Source organism: Pteropus vampyrus, unplaced genomic scaffold (assembly GCF_000151845.1).
Source record: "Pteropus vampyrus isolate Shadow unplaced genomic scaffold, Pvam_2.0 Scaffold44, whole genome shotgun sequence".
Taxonomy (NCBI): Eukaryota; Metazoa; Chordata; class Mammalia; order Chiroptera; family Pteropodidae; genus Pteropus; species Pteropus vampyrus.
The window spans coordinates 1574345-1589227 of record NW_011888825.1 but is presented as its reverse complement, the minus strand read 5'-3'; the positions used below and the strand labels follow the sequence as shown (position 1 = coordinate 1589227).

At 51.1% G+C, this 14883-nt stretch overlaps 1 protein-coding gene across 1 annotated transcript in view; it reads right to left on the bottom strand.

Annotated features, from left to right (window-relative positions):
* The window catches only part of NTN1 (netrin 1), a 159193-nt gene that overhangs the window by 27742 nt on the left and 116568 nt on the right, over nucleotides 1-14883 (bottom strand). The window contains exons 4-5 of the mRNA XM_011359119.2: nucleotides 8578-8727; nucleotides 5246-5299 (exon numbers count right to left, since the gene is read on the bottom strand). Coding sequence (XP_011357421.1) covers nucleotides 5246-5299; nucleotides 8578-8727 — 204 coding nt within the window. The remainder of the gene's footprint in view (nucleotides 1-5245; nucleotides 5300-8577; nucleotides 8728-14883) is intronic.

The window sequence follows — 14883 nt, the reverse complement described above, 5'->3', positions numbered from 1 at the left end:
CGCCCTTGTAAGTCTCCCAGTGAGCAAGGGGAGAGGAAGGCAAGCATGTCCCCACTACTCCCATGCCCCAGCACCCAGTCCCTATGCCTCCTGCTCTCCACTCATCTTGACCAGACAAGCCAGATTCACTTTACCCTTGGACTTTAACTTCAAGCACCTGACTTTTTTTTTAATTGTGGTAAAATACATGTAAAATAAAGTTGGCCATTTTAGCTGTTTTTAAATGGTTCGATTCAGTGAAATTAAGTACATTCACACTGCTGTAGAACCCATCACCACGATCTAGTTCCAGAATTTTTCCATCACCCCTAAAGGAAAGCCCTGTACCCATCAGTCACTCCCCATTCCTCCCTTGTCTCACCCCCTGGTATCCACTCATCTAATTTGTCTCTGGATTTGTTTATTCATGACATTTCACAGAAATGGGATCATACACTTTGTGGCCTTTTGTGTCTGGCTCCTTTTACTTTGCATAATGTTTTCAAGGTTCATCCAAGTTGTAGCATGGGTCAGTCCTTTATTTCTTTTTATGACTGAATACTATTCTATTGTATGGATACGCCACATTATGTTTATCCATTCTTCCGTTGATGGACATTTGGGCTGTTTCCACATTTTGGCTATTATGAAGTCAAGCACTGACTTTTGACTTCCAGTTTTCAACTCTGCTGGATTCAGGGTCTAACATTAGCTGCTAGGATGGCTGTGATGAGGCCACTAGCAGTTCCCTCAGCTGCCCTGGCCTTGGGGAGCCCCACCTGTTCCCTCCCAAGGTCTCCTCAAGCATTTTCTATCTAGCTGACTCTCCACATTTATCCTCGTGCTGACATCTGCTGAAAAACTCACCTTCCTGACGAGGAGCCAACAGAGACTTTAACTCATCCGTGATGCACTGTGATGTTTATATTTTCCTTGATGGTCCATTGGTTTTTTATTGAGCACTTATGATAAGCCCGTCACTGAATCATCCCATTTAATCCTCAAAACAACCCTGTGAGGCAGGATTATCATTACCCAGTTTCACAGAGAAGAAAACAAGATCAGGCAGAACTCAGGACTCAGACTCCCAATTCAATGCCCTTTCCTCCCCTGCATCCTGTCCCCCAGTACCTGGCCAATACGCATTGAAGTCTTATCAACTTGTTTCCCACACTTACCCAGCCTGTTATCTATCTTGGAAAACAAAAGTCTAAAATGAGAATAATCTGAGTTCATCCAGGTTGCAGGTCTATATAAACCCAATTTTCTTCCACAAAAAAAATGGAGGTGCTGAGAGGCCACCAGGTATGATATCTCTAAGGTCACCTCCACACTCAGACTGGGTCCACTGAAGCAGCTAGCAGAAGGTACCACATAGGGCCCCAAACAGGGTGAGTGCCATGGGAGGACAGGGCCAGGAAAGAGGACCCGAGATCCTGTTGGGAGATGAGGCACCCAGGAGTTGGCTCCTTGTTCTCGTACCTCCAACCTGAGTTCAGCTTCCACTCAAAAGACTGCCGAGACCCTTCACACCAAGGAGGCCAGCAAAGACCAACAGCCTCTCCTCTGCTGAGAGGTGGCCCTTCCTCCTTCTAGATTTCTGTGTTCCTTTGCCAATACTCCATTTTCAGGGAAGGCTCACGGGCAGTGCTGGGTGGAGTCTGCATACACTGGCCCTGAGAACCAGTTATAACCATCTCTTCCTAACTCTTCTGAAACCTGCCAGGAGGGAGTGTTTACACAAGGGAAAGTGGTAAATGCTAGCGATCATCTCCCCCTCCCCCCAGCCAGGTGTTAATTACCTAACCAGCACCTCTGCCCACAGAGCCTCTGTAAGGAACTGGAAGAAGCAGATCATCATCAGCAGAGAAGAGTGAGCAGACATTTCTGAAGAGGAAAAAAGCTTAGCAGTAGGTCATTCCCACCACAAGAAGCAGGGTGGGGAGGTCCCCCCCACCCAGAAGACCATTGGTCCCACCCCTTCATTCTTCAAAGGATGCAGAAAGGAGAAGTCTTTGCACGTCCAAGGCCTCACAGCCAGTGGAGAATCAACCCCAGATCGCCTGGCTACAAACCGGGGCTCCTCCCAAGAGGCCTCCATAAACCCAAACAACATGCAAATCAACAACCACCACAGAGCTGATGGAGGCCAAGGGAAAACGGGGGGCCCTCTCTATTAGCTCTAGGGGTGGAGGTTGCTACAATCAGAAGTAGCTGGGTTTGGAGTGGGTGGTCCCTATCTCCATTCCAGCCCATTCCCCTCCTGGGCCCCTGGCTCCAGACCTCCCACCTCCCCGCCCCATGATGGGGTCCCAGCCAGCTCAGACAGCAGGTGGATAGCATTCCTTGAGTGAGCTGGCCTTGCAAGGGGATGGGTTCAGGGTGAGGTTATGTCCATCAGCTTTCAGGACAAATTCTCGGTTTATTAATTCTCCTCTGTTACACAGGCAAAAGTAAATAAGCTTTTCTCAGGCAGCCTGGCACAGAGGGCTTCCCTATTCAAACACTGCAAGAATCGACAGGCTTGGAAGAACCGAGCTCCCAGGCCCAACTTCCCAGGGGGCCCCTGGCCTCCTGCCCACACCATCCCGCCTGCTGAGACAAGGCAAGCCCAGCCTCTCTGTGGTGGCATGGCCCCAGTTCTGCAGTGCGAGCAGCAAAGATCCTGGGCATCCACAGACCACCAGAGAAGTTCCAAAAGGGCCTGGCCAAAGCTACAAACATCACACCTGCTCGCTTAGTTCCTCTGCGAGCAAAGCACTTTGTGAGGGTGTTTATTTACTGCTTGCTCCTATTTAAAACATGTTTTTAAAGGTTCAGAAGGAAGAAAGGAAATAAACAGTAACAAAACCAAGAGTCAGAGAAGTTAATCAACTAAGAACTGCTAAGGAAGACTTTTCAAAGTAGGATGCTACAAGTGTTTGTAAGTACTTGCTCAGGACTCTTTTGTCTGTTTGCATGCTTTATACCAGTTTCTTGTGGCCTGTACAGAAATCTCATGAGTTGTTTTACTTTTTCCCTCTATTTTTTTTTTCCCATTTGCCCATTTCTGATTTGAAAGGGAAAAAACAAACAAACAAACAAACAAACAAACACTGCAAGAAACCTAAAGTCAAGCTGCAAAGACTAGAAAAATGGGAGTCAAAAGAGATGATGAAGATCCGTCATGGCCTTGGATTAGTTGTGTGCACAGCCCAAAGAGCTTGTCCAGGTGAGTTCTGATGTGACTGATGTCACATCGTGGAAGCACTGAAGAGGAATTTTCATTCAAAAGGCTAATCAGCTCTCTGTTCTGCTTCTGTAAATATGCTTGCTGCATGGGCTGTACTCCAAATTGACTAAAGACTCACCTTCCCTTTTGTTTGAGCTAAGCAACAAATGTAACTGTTTGTACCCCCAGCAACTGCCGCGCTTCGTAACACTTTGTAACTGCAGGTAACCCATAGCAACTCCCGCCTTTTGTAATGCACTGTAACTACCTGCAACCATAGCAACTCGCACTGCTTTTTAAAGGTCTGAGGACAAATTAACCAATCAGCCTGTGCCAAAAAGGGTCTATATAAGGAATGTTGCAATTGAGCTGGTCCAGATCTTCAGAGCCCTAGCTCCTCTGAGACTGCCAGCATAATAAACTCTCCAACTCTCTGAGTGCTGCTTGGTTTCTTGCCGGTCTGATTTTGGATCTTTTCTGCAACAGCACGAGTCAAGACACCATTAAATGGAAGTTATCTTCTCATTTCAAAACTGCTCTATCCTAGAGCTGAACTAATTGGGAATGTTTCTTTAAATTCTATTTTTACAGAAAGAGCTTCCTCATCCCCCATGTTGGCTTCTGTCATCCTGCCTCCCAGGTGCTTGCTGTGATGCTTCTTCCTCTGGCCCCTTCTCATCACTATTTCTCCTTTAAATGTCCACTGCAGCTCAACCAAAGTTGACTGAAGACTACCTAACAATCCAAGACAAAAACATCTTTGAATATCCCCAGTGTGGCCTCAGCACTCCCTGAAATGTTTTTCTGTCCTTTCTTATTTAAGGGCTGTTTGTTGACTGTATATATGCAAGTTCGAAATGTGTTTTCTCTCAAGTTCGCAGTATACTGCCAATACTAAAAAAATTCAGTCTTTATTCTAAAATATTCCGGCAACTGCATGGGTATGCAAGCCTCCCCCACACCTCCCTACAATCCTATTTGGAGAGGAGGAAAGAAGTCCCCAGAGCTGGCACTGATGGCTATGAGAGGCCCCACTGTCACTTTTTCTGCTGCCCATTCCTACTCCTACTCCAAGTACCACTACACAAAGCCCTGTGTGACCCCAGGATACAGGCCTGGCCTGCACTCCAGGTGGCACCCTATGAAACCAGGCTTCCAACCCTGTGTAACCTTTCTTGTGCCAAGGACTTGCAACACCCATGGACCCTTTCTCACAGTAATGTTTTTAAATATGAAAATAAAATACATACGACTACAAAGGAAGCTAATAATACTGAAATACACTTATCCAAATATTTTTGAAAACCAGTATTTATAGTAGTTACATAAGGTATGTGCTTCTTTATTAATGATTATAAATCAGGATCTAGCAGGGGGTCTGATGACTTCCATACTTTTGAAGAAATAGCAAGCATCAACAATATTTCATGTTATTTGCACCGACTCTTAACGGGATGTGAAAATAGCTGTGATTTCTGCTGGTGGCCAAGTCACAGTTGCCGCTGGCCCTGCTGTGGTTGTGGCCCACCTTTGCAACAGAGGAAATGCTCAATTTCAGTGAGAGACAGTGAAGATGTGATTCTCTTCCAGTCCCAGTTCCTGGCCCTTCTCTAACCCAGTGTCTGTTTATGGCCCCTGTTCCGTTCTCGTGCTCCAGAATGCCCTTTTCGTCCCAGCCACCCATCCTTTTCCTACTTCGCAGCCCCAGGAAGGAGTTACACGCCATCCCCACCTCTCGACTTGGATGGTATTGGGCTGGCAAGAGGTTTCTCACCCTTGGTGGATAAGGAGGAGGAGCGCAGCTTCAGAGGTCCCAGGCTTTGGAGAGAGGCAGCCCACAGGCAGTAATAAACCCCTTCCCTTTTATTCTTGGAAGGGGGCCTCACAGAAAAATGCCCTGTGGCTCGATCCTTCTCAATTCAACCCAGGGGTATCACTCACACTGAGCAGCACCCCAATGGTGGTTCAGAGGATTCCGGTTCCTCTAATCACCCTCCCTTGCTCACCCCACACCACAGCAAAAGCAAGACATGAGCAAGAAGGGGAAGGGCCTACCTTCTGGCTCCTCCACGCTGCTGGCCGCAGTGGTCGGTGGTGCCACGGGGATTTCTGTGAGGTTCAGGATGGGAGGAAGAGAAAGCAAGGTAAGAAGATGTTACTAAAAAAAAAAGAAAAGATGTTACTTTTGACCTTACAAAAGAATCAGCACAGCACAGACCTCTCCCAGCCTTCCTGCCCACCCCTTCAACGCCCCCGCCACCAGGACAGTCAGGGAGGAGAAAGCCAAGCCAGCATGGGGGCCCAGCATTCTCCCTTGTTCTGTGGAAGCTGTCCTTTCACCTGGCAGAGTCGTAGATGCTCCTGGCTGTTGAGGAAGGGACCGGAGTGGGGAGAAGGCAGGAGGGACAGATAGCACGAAGAGCTGGCCTTGCTCCCTAGTGGGGGCCTGCCAGGTGCGTGTGCTTGGCTCTGTGTATCCACAGCTTGGCTCAGCCTGAGGCGGTAGAGAGGGGCCTTCCTATGGCCCCTGCTCTTCGCAATGTGGCTGCCTGGGCCCTGCTCACCTCTGACCTTGACCTACTGGTGGGGAAGGCGCTCATGGCTGGTGTGGCATGTGAGGGGGCTGGGAGGTGTCTTACACGTGCAGAGAGGGTCTGCACCCCTGGCTCAGATTCTCACAGGTGCATCTCACAAGCTAAGGCACTGTCTCGGTGGGCAGAACAGACTGACAATACAGAAGATCGAGGGGCCTGAAGAAGCATCTACTTTATTGGGATCACTCCTTTTCTATGTAGAATGGCAATGAGTTCCTTCTAGCTCCTGGCTCTGAATCTGTGCTCCCAAAAGGTGAGGGTCAACCGGTCTCTTGCAAAGACCAAATGTCACAGCTCCAGCTTCCTCTTTCTGAATGAAGGCTAAGCATGGACCAAAAGTCCATGAGGGGCAAGGGCTCGCCTCCCCTGATGAGTGACCACATGAAAATGGGGTCACAGAGGCCTTCACGAGCCCCACTGACTCTGACCACCATCTGACTGCTGAGGGTAAGACCTCCCTTGGATCCTCAGACTCTAGATCACCTGGACTGGAACCTTGATGGATAAAGATGGAACACTCTTAGGCCAGGGGCAAATCTGAGAGACACCCACAGAAGCCAGCCTTTGCACCTCCCAAAAGGAATGGACAGAGGACCCAGCTGTCAATTTGGAGGCAAATCTTGCTCTCGGCCCTGTCACAGCAGCTCATTAAGAAACTGGACCTTGTATCAGGCCTTCTCTTAGCCTTCATGATGAGCTACTTGGTCCCAGCAGAAACATTGCAGAGGGAACCTCTGAATTGTCTGGTCTAATCCTGCAAGTTCACAAACAGGGCTGAGGCCAGTGGCCATGGAGCCGCATTGGCTGCCCAACCGCAGTGCCTTAGGCCTGGCACAGGGGTGTATGCAGAGGGCATGTGGCTTACAGAGCTGTGATGAAACAGGGCACAAGTCCCTCAGCACTGTGGCGCCTGTAGCCAGATGCCCTCAGGAAAAGCTCACGGAAATCCCAGGATGGAGACTCAGGTCTTCAGGTTGTTGGTGGGAACACTCGCGCCCAGCATCAGCCGGCCCTTCGAGAGGACGAAGAAAGTACAGAGCAAGTTGGGCAGCGAGAACTTCCATTTCCCAGGTCTCTGTCTCTGATTCTGAAGCATAGTTCCATTTCAAGGTCTTTCCCCCAGGCCAATGGAAATGTTGGTTCCCGCCATTTTTGAGCAACCTGACAGCTCCTTACTCCCTTTATAAGAGAGACCCTGTTTTTTCTCCCTCTTTTTTCATAACCCCAGATGGCAGCACTGATTTCTTCCCAGTGTGCTAAAAATGTTCACTTTGCAGCTTTTTGGACAGATGGAAAAGAAAAAATTTTGCACGTTGTTAGACTCTGACAATTAGAAGTTTTCATCAAAACCATTTCACCTTGCTCTGCCCTGGATGGACATAGAGCTCAATCTCCCAAAGCCGAGATTTTTGTTATCTGTGTTACTAGACCCCTGCGGACACGTCTCCTGATTTAGAAACTTGTCAGAAGAGCTGCTGAAACTGATGCAGCCCAATATGTTCTGGGAGTGAAGGCCACACCCAGCTCAGGCAGGTGAGGTATAGTGTGTTTCAGGCCAGTGTAGGTGTGGGGGAATTCCTTGTAAGGTAGGTGGGACTGCTCCAAGGGCCTCAAGGGGGTGCTGGGGTGAGGACCCCCAGCCTCTTGCTGTGCCTAAGGTTGTTCCAAGTCCCTCAGGACTGACTGGAAAAGCCAGTGCCCTCCCAGTGCTGAGGGACACTAAAACCCTAAAGCAGGGTCAGCCGACTTCTCCTGTCAAAGGCCGGCTAGTAAATGTTTCAGGCTCTGCAGGTCACACGGTCTCTGTTGTAACTGCTCAATTCTGCTGTTGGAACTCAAAAGCACCCATAAGCAGCATGTGAACAGGCACAGCTGTGTCCCCATAAAACTTTACTTATGGACACTGAACTTTCATATCATTTTCACATGTCATAAAATGGTATTTTTTAATTTTTATTTCAATCATTTTAAAGAGGTAAAAAAAAAAAAAAAAAAATCAAGCCATATAAAACAAGGCAGTGGGCCGACCTCCCAGGCTAGGTGTGCTAACTCAGCTCTAGAGAAGCAGACTGTATCCCAAGGTCTGCCTGATGAGCTGGGATCGGCACCTTCTTCCACCCACCCACTGGGTTTAGACCTGTCTTGCACAGGGAATCGATGAGGCTGAGGCCGGGGCCAGCTCTCAACCAGGCTTGACTTTCCCCCAAGACTAATTCTCCCCTCATGACACCTATGTGATCCTATCAGTTGTAAGATAGTAAAGCCTGGCTGAGCCAAGGCCCCTGAGTGACCCTGCAACCTTGCTCATCCCCTCCCCAAGTTCTAGCATCTAGGGGTAACAGCTAGCCTGATGGGGCCTTCGGGACCCTCGGGGATGCTCCCACGCTTCATAAGGGCAAGGGAGCCCTGCCCAGCTTCCCTCAAAGGCCAGATGGTACCAGTCCCTCTGTTCTGAATCTTCCAGAGGCAGGGGGAGTTGGAATTCTCATAGCAGCAATGGTAGCCCCTGGTGCAGGCCCCCCCGGGTCCAGGCTCAAGGTGGCGTATGGGAACAGGACCTGGGCTGAGGAGGGGGGCTTGTGTCCACCCAGGAACAGAAGACTCACTCTGTGTCAGGACAAACAGGCTGGCTCTGCTGGGCCCTGGCTGCTTCTGCAAGAACCCCATAGGCTTGAGTGTCTCACAAGGGGCCTCAGTGAGCACTATGCCCACTGGATGTCAGTGAGCTGAAAGGGCCCCCCCAACACCCACACCCAAGCCGGAGCCTCAAGGAAGAGGGTGCCTGGCACGTACTTATGCAGGGGGCGATGGGAGAGCGGCTCTGCTGGTAGCCTTTGGCACAGCGGTTGCAGGTGATGCCCGTCACACCATCCTTGCAGGGACACTGGCCGGTGGTTTGGTTGCAGGTTTTGCCAGCAGCACCCACGGGGTGGCAATCACAGGCTGTGGAAGAGACACAAAAGGAAGGTCAGAAGGTGGGAAGAGGCCAGTGCACACCCACCCTGAGGGGCCCTCCCCACCCAGGGGCACCCCAGGGACCCCACCCCAGGGGGAAGAGCAGAAATGGGGGAGCAGGCCCAGCCAAGCCCGTACACACATTCCAGAAGCTCTGATAACTGGCCACCTGCCTACCTGGAAAGGGGAAATGCAAATCAGAGTGGACCGACTTGAAAGGACTGTTTTGGCAGCAGGAAGTGAAGCGGGGGAGCCCTTCCAAAGGCCTAGAGGAAGTCCGACCTTCATGTATGTTTTCGGGAATGCAAAGTCTGATCACAGATGGAGGAGTTAGAATTGAGAGGTGAACCTTCTCTCCGTGGGAAAGTTTGTGCGTTCTCACTGCTGCACCCCGGCCAGCTCCTGGCCCCCAGGCTTGCTTACTGACCCTTTGGATGGAAGGGCCGGGTCTTGGAGGCTGATGGAGCCCTAGGGTTTTCCAGGTCAGGGGAATCACCAGGGAGGTGAGACCCCCCACCTGCAGGCTGCTGCCCCCTCCCCCCCGACCTGCTCTACCCACCCACCCTCATTTGCAACCAGACAGTCCAAGGCTCAGGCTCCTGGATCACAAAACCCATAAACTGTAGCACTGAGAAGAGTCACAGTGATCATTTAAACACCTGATGAAATGTTCAAAGAGGGGAGGTGAAGGAACCCCGCCCCTACCACCATCACCACCAGGGTCTTACAGAAAGCGAGTGGCCAAGCTGGGCAGTGGAGTGAGGTCCCAATTCTCAGGCCAGTCAGTGGTTACTGCACCGCAGAGCAGACCTCACACCACCCCGCTTTTGGTTTACAATGGGCTGGAGAGCTGGGGCTGCCCACCCTGTCACACTGCACCCTGAAGTTCCCTTAGTGTTCTAAGGACTCAATCCTAGTGATGGAATGGCCAGAAGACATTGAGGGGATATCCCCACTGCTATGGACTGAATATTTGTATCCCCCAAATTCATACGGTGAAGAGCACTAAACCCCCAGTGTGATGGCATTAGGAGGTATGGCCCTTGGAAGGAAATTAGGTTTAGATAAGGTCATGACAGTGGGCCCCCCATGATGATGGGATTCTCGCCTTTATAAGAGGGAGAGAGAGAGGGAGAGAGAGCAGGGAGGAAGGGAGGGAGAAGGGGAAGGGAGGGAGGGAGGGATGGGGAGAGAGAAAGAGAGGGTGAGAGAGAGCCCGAGCTCCACAAGCACATAGCAAGAAGGCAGCTATCTGCAAACGAGGAAGCGAGCCAGACACTGACTCTGCAGGCATCTCGATCTTGGACTTCTCAGCCTCCAGAACTGAGTGAAATAAATATTTGTTGTCTAAGCCCCCCAGTCTGTGGTTTTTTCTGTTACAGCAGCCTGAGCTGACCAAGATACCCGCCAAAACCGTGGTACCTGGGCAAGAACTGCTGCACCAACTGACACAGGACACCTGAATACCCCACTGACTCCTGCCTCCCTGAATCCAGCAAGTGGATTCAGAGTGTGTGAGTGGGGAAGGAGAAATGAGATGAAGGAGGCAAATGGTCTGCCTCTCGCCCTCTCCCTCCCCCTCCCTGCAGGGACGGGGAGGGGGTGCATCCTGCAGCAATTTCAATTGGTGCTTTGTGTTTCTGCTTCAAATGGGAAAAAATGCATCCAAGAAAAGAAGTGAGAGCGCTGTTCCTAAAAAGCTAAATTAGAATTTCTCCAGCCAGCACTGCTCATTGTGAGGGCAGGAGTCTGGATGAAGATATGGCTGGGATATGGCCTCTCCCAGCCAGGCGTGGGCCCACGAGTGGCTGATGAGGTGACTTAGGAAGAGGAAGGAAGGAGCAGGGAACAGCAGAAAGGAGAGGAATGTAAGAAATTATTGAAGTTGTCTGGATACATGAATGCTCCCAGAAACCCCGGTGTAGGGGTCCTGGTCATGGATGCTCCCTGACAGGTTAGAAGATGGCAGGCAACACAGGCCCGGGGCACCAGGCAGGAAGCCTGGTGGACTGTGTCTGGGGTCCTCACACCACAGGCTCCACAGGAGGAAAATGGGCTGTTCCAGTTTTGCCCCTGTAGACAGCAGTAAGCCCTTCTGAATCCTTGTGTTTGGAACTTGTCTTCTTAAATCCACCCTGAATTCGAGCTCATTCCTTGTTTTTGTTTTTGTTTTTCTTTTCTTCTTCTCTTTTTTAATTCAGTAAGAAAAGACCCAGCCTTGATGCAAGCTACAGATGATGATGTAAGGAGACGGTTGGAGAAGACCGCTGACCTTTCCCTCTGGCCTCCTAAATCCAGCCCTGTGATGGGAAGGGCGATCAAGCATGGGCAGCATCTCTAAGTCGGCCACACGAAAGCAGAGGGCCACAGCTCGGGACCCCACCATCCTGAGCCCCTGATGTGGGCACCAGTTGGATATAGACTCCTAAGGCTCCTGCCAGCTAACATCCTCTGGCCTGATTCACAAGTTTGCTGGAAATGCTAAGATTCAAGCCAAGATGTCCTCCCCTCGATGCTGATAGAACACAGCTGTGCTCCATGAGGATCCTTGGTCTTGACTGGAAGGAAGTCGCCAAAGGTTGCTCAGTCACTAAAGAGTCAGACACAAGTCACTCACAGGCACCACTATTGATTCAGGTCATCTTCACCATGGCAGAAGCTGGCCCAGAGCAGGAATGGGGGGAGCAATGGGAGTCCCTCTCACAGCTGGGCACCCGGGCTGGTGTGCTACCAGTGAGGAGCCAGGCACCAGCTGAGGTCAGCTGGTGCTGAGGGCCATCCTTGGTGATGGCAGGGTGCTGGGCCTGCTCTGTGCAGCAGGCACTTTCTATAAGCCCGTCCTTTGATAAAATGAGGAGGTATTTTACTGCTTGGTTTCCAAATATTTCTCCCAAGATTCTGCAAAGACTCTGACCAATTGGCCCCTTGACCTGGTTTAACGGAAGCAGCAGGCTGATGTGCTTCCACACAAATCACTGTTCCAGGATGAGAAGCCATCAGAGTCCCAAAGGGTGAAAGGGGGGCCTTGACCTGGTCAGGTCACCTCCAGGGCAGAGGGACCATCACCAGAGGCAGAGCATTCCTCCAACAGAGCGCCACCACCAGAAGCCTGTGAACACCTGAGCACATCCACATTCTCATACAGTTGTCCCCTCTGGTCTTCACACCAGCCTGTGAAATTGGCACTACCAAGCAGAGGAGGAGAACATGAACTGGCAAGAAAAATCACAGGCAGAGGGAGGCCATCTGGGGGATGGGGGATGAGAGGGCCAGTCACTGAGGGTGTCACCGAGGCCCACATCCTCTCTAGACGCCTTGTCTGTACTTCTCATTCTGCGAGGAGAAATGCATGCTTAAACCTGTTGAAACAAAGGCTATGTGGATTTTCTGTTATGCATGACCAAATACAATCCTCACAGACAGACTCACATTGCACTCAAAATAAGGACTTTCCTCAAAATCCCATGAATAAGGAAGAGCCCAAATTATCCCTCTATGCAAAGAAGGGTGAATATCAAGGTTTGGAGAGAAGTGATAGATGACAGCGCCCTACAGTGGATTCTTCTACAGTTTGGGACAAAGGAATCTGATAAGCAGTGTCAAAGAAAGGGGGTCCGATCCACCCGCCAGTTACAAAGGAAGCCCCAGACCTTGGCCCATGGGGAGAGAAAACCAAAGGGATTCTGCTGTATTCCTTCAAACCTCACCACCCCCCCACGCCCCCCCCCACACACACACACACGTGCGCAGTGGGGGGAAGGGCGGGGCTGCGTTGGGGAGAACGTGGAATTCAGTTGAGTGGAGGTCTTCTCCTTTGCAGGGCATCTGGTGAGGAGACAAAGAGCCTCCTTGATTCTGAGATCTTGGTCTGGGTCAGAACATCTTCCACCACAGGAAGCTCGTTGGGTGACTCCCATTTCCCTGGAAGTCAGCCGCTTTTTTCAGCGGAATTCAATCCCTTCCACAAAGGTCACCCCATTTGCACAGAGCAGGCAACACCTGGTCACAGGAAACGATCTATCCCATGGTTTTTCCATTGAGAGGAAGGTGAGACCAGACGGAAGCCCAAGGTCCTGAGAAGGTGGCAGGATTAGGTTTCTCACAAACAAGGCGGGCTGGAGGGTCTCCAGGTACAGAGAAGCCAGACTGTCCTTGCTCTGGGCCATGAGACAGGGACAGATGATCTGGGCACGCAGATGGGCACCAGGAGATGCAGGTTCGAGCCTGTCCTGCCAGTAACGCTGTGTAACCCTGGGTTAGTGACTCGCTCGCTCTGAGCCTCAGGAGATTCACCTGTAAGGACAGAGATCTGCACTCCCACAAAAGTCACTTCCAACTTGACAGCCTAAGGCTTGGTGTCTACAGGGCGCCAAGGATCCAGGGTGTCAGCCTGAGCCTTAGACCATGACTCCCATCACTGCAGTTCATTGCAGTGTCCTGACCAAGGGTGGAAGGAAGGTGCTCTCGTGCTGCCAGACACATCGGACCCTCCGTCTACACCCACCGATCACCCTGCCCAACGCCACTGCCCACGGTGTCATGCTGGGATCTCTTTACTGAGGTTCGGTTTCTCTGTCAGTTGAGAGAAGTACACTCAGGGTTTCCGAGAGCCTCAGCAGAGCTGACCTGGAAGGCAGACAGTCCAGATCCTAGGCTACTGGTCCCGAGCAGCTGCCTTCCTCTCTTCCCTCCGACACCCTCTGTCCTGAATCCCTGATGTCCCAACAGCCTTCATCAGGAGGAAATGCACAGCTGAGGGTGGCCCCTCTCACCGCAGCTCACACTGTGGCTTTTGGAAAGTTATCCGGGGCTATCAGGTCTGGTGACTTTTCCTGAGGACCTGGCTCCAGGGGCCCTTGGGGTCAGGCAGGACCCACAAATGGCAGTGATCCCAGGGCATATGGTTGTGGACGAGAGGGGGGCTGGCCTGGTGCCCAGACCTCCCTGGATACCTCCAGGCAGGACAGGGCAGACCTCATGTTCTGGGCTGAATTACGCCCTACTCCCAACACCCGAAATCAAATGTTTAAGACCTAACCCCAGTACCTCAGAATGTGACTGTATTTCAAGATAGCCTTTAAAGAGGTAATTAAGATGAAGTCATTAGGGTGGGCCCTAATCCAATATGACTAGTGTCCTTCCTGTCCTTTGAGAAGAAAGAGCCCAAACACCAGGTGATGGAGGCACTCCGTTCCCAGCCAAGGTCTGATGGGAAAACGCCCTTTCTAGTACTCACGGGGCCTCCAAGGTGTAGAGAAGTACATAGGGAGAGAAAACACTTTGCCCTGAATCCCGGGAGGTTGCTATCAGTGAATGTGGCTGCTCCCTGGAGCCAATCCTGAGGCCACCTGGGACTCCAAGATCACGCCAAAGGTCTGTATCTGTCTGTGGCACTGGGTTAGGGTGAAACATCCCTCTCCACTTTGAGTAAGACGGGGCTGTGTATCTGAGTACCATCCACAGAGAAAGCAGGAGCAGGCAACAGCATCAAGGCAAATCCTCACAGGAGCTGACCCTGCTTTCCCACGCCTCCCTCTGACCAAGCCCTTTCTTGCTTCCAGACACTGGTGCTGCTCTTGCCTCGATCTCCCCACAAGTGTTCACTCCTCACCCCCTAGGTCTCGTCTCAAACATCCCGTCTTCTGACAGGTCTACCCTGGCTGCCTTGCAGACAGGCTCCCCCTACTTACAATCTCCTTCCATTCCGTTTTTTCCTTCGTGTAACTCGCCGCAATCTATAATAATCTTATGCTTATTTTTTCTTCTTTATCATCAACCTCCCTCCAGGAAGCAGGCTCTGAGGGAACATGTCTGTTCCAGTCAGCACTGTAACCCCAGTTCTTGCACGTAGCAGGTGCTCAATAAATACTTGCTGAATCAATGAAAAAACCTGGGGCAAATCTGCCGCCCTCCCCACACGGCAAAGGCCGTCTGATTTACCCTCTGAATCTGAAGGAATGAAGGCAGAGCAAGCAGGGAACATGATCCCCTCACATCCTAGATCACTGGCAACCTGACTACAGAACACTCCCTGCTCCTAAATTCTCCATGCTAATGAGGGAATGGGGATCATTTAAATCCACAGATAATCCACAAACTTCGGCTCAGCTGTCTGTGTCAACCTCCTCCGCAGCTATGCTTTTC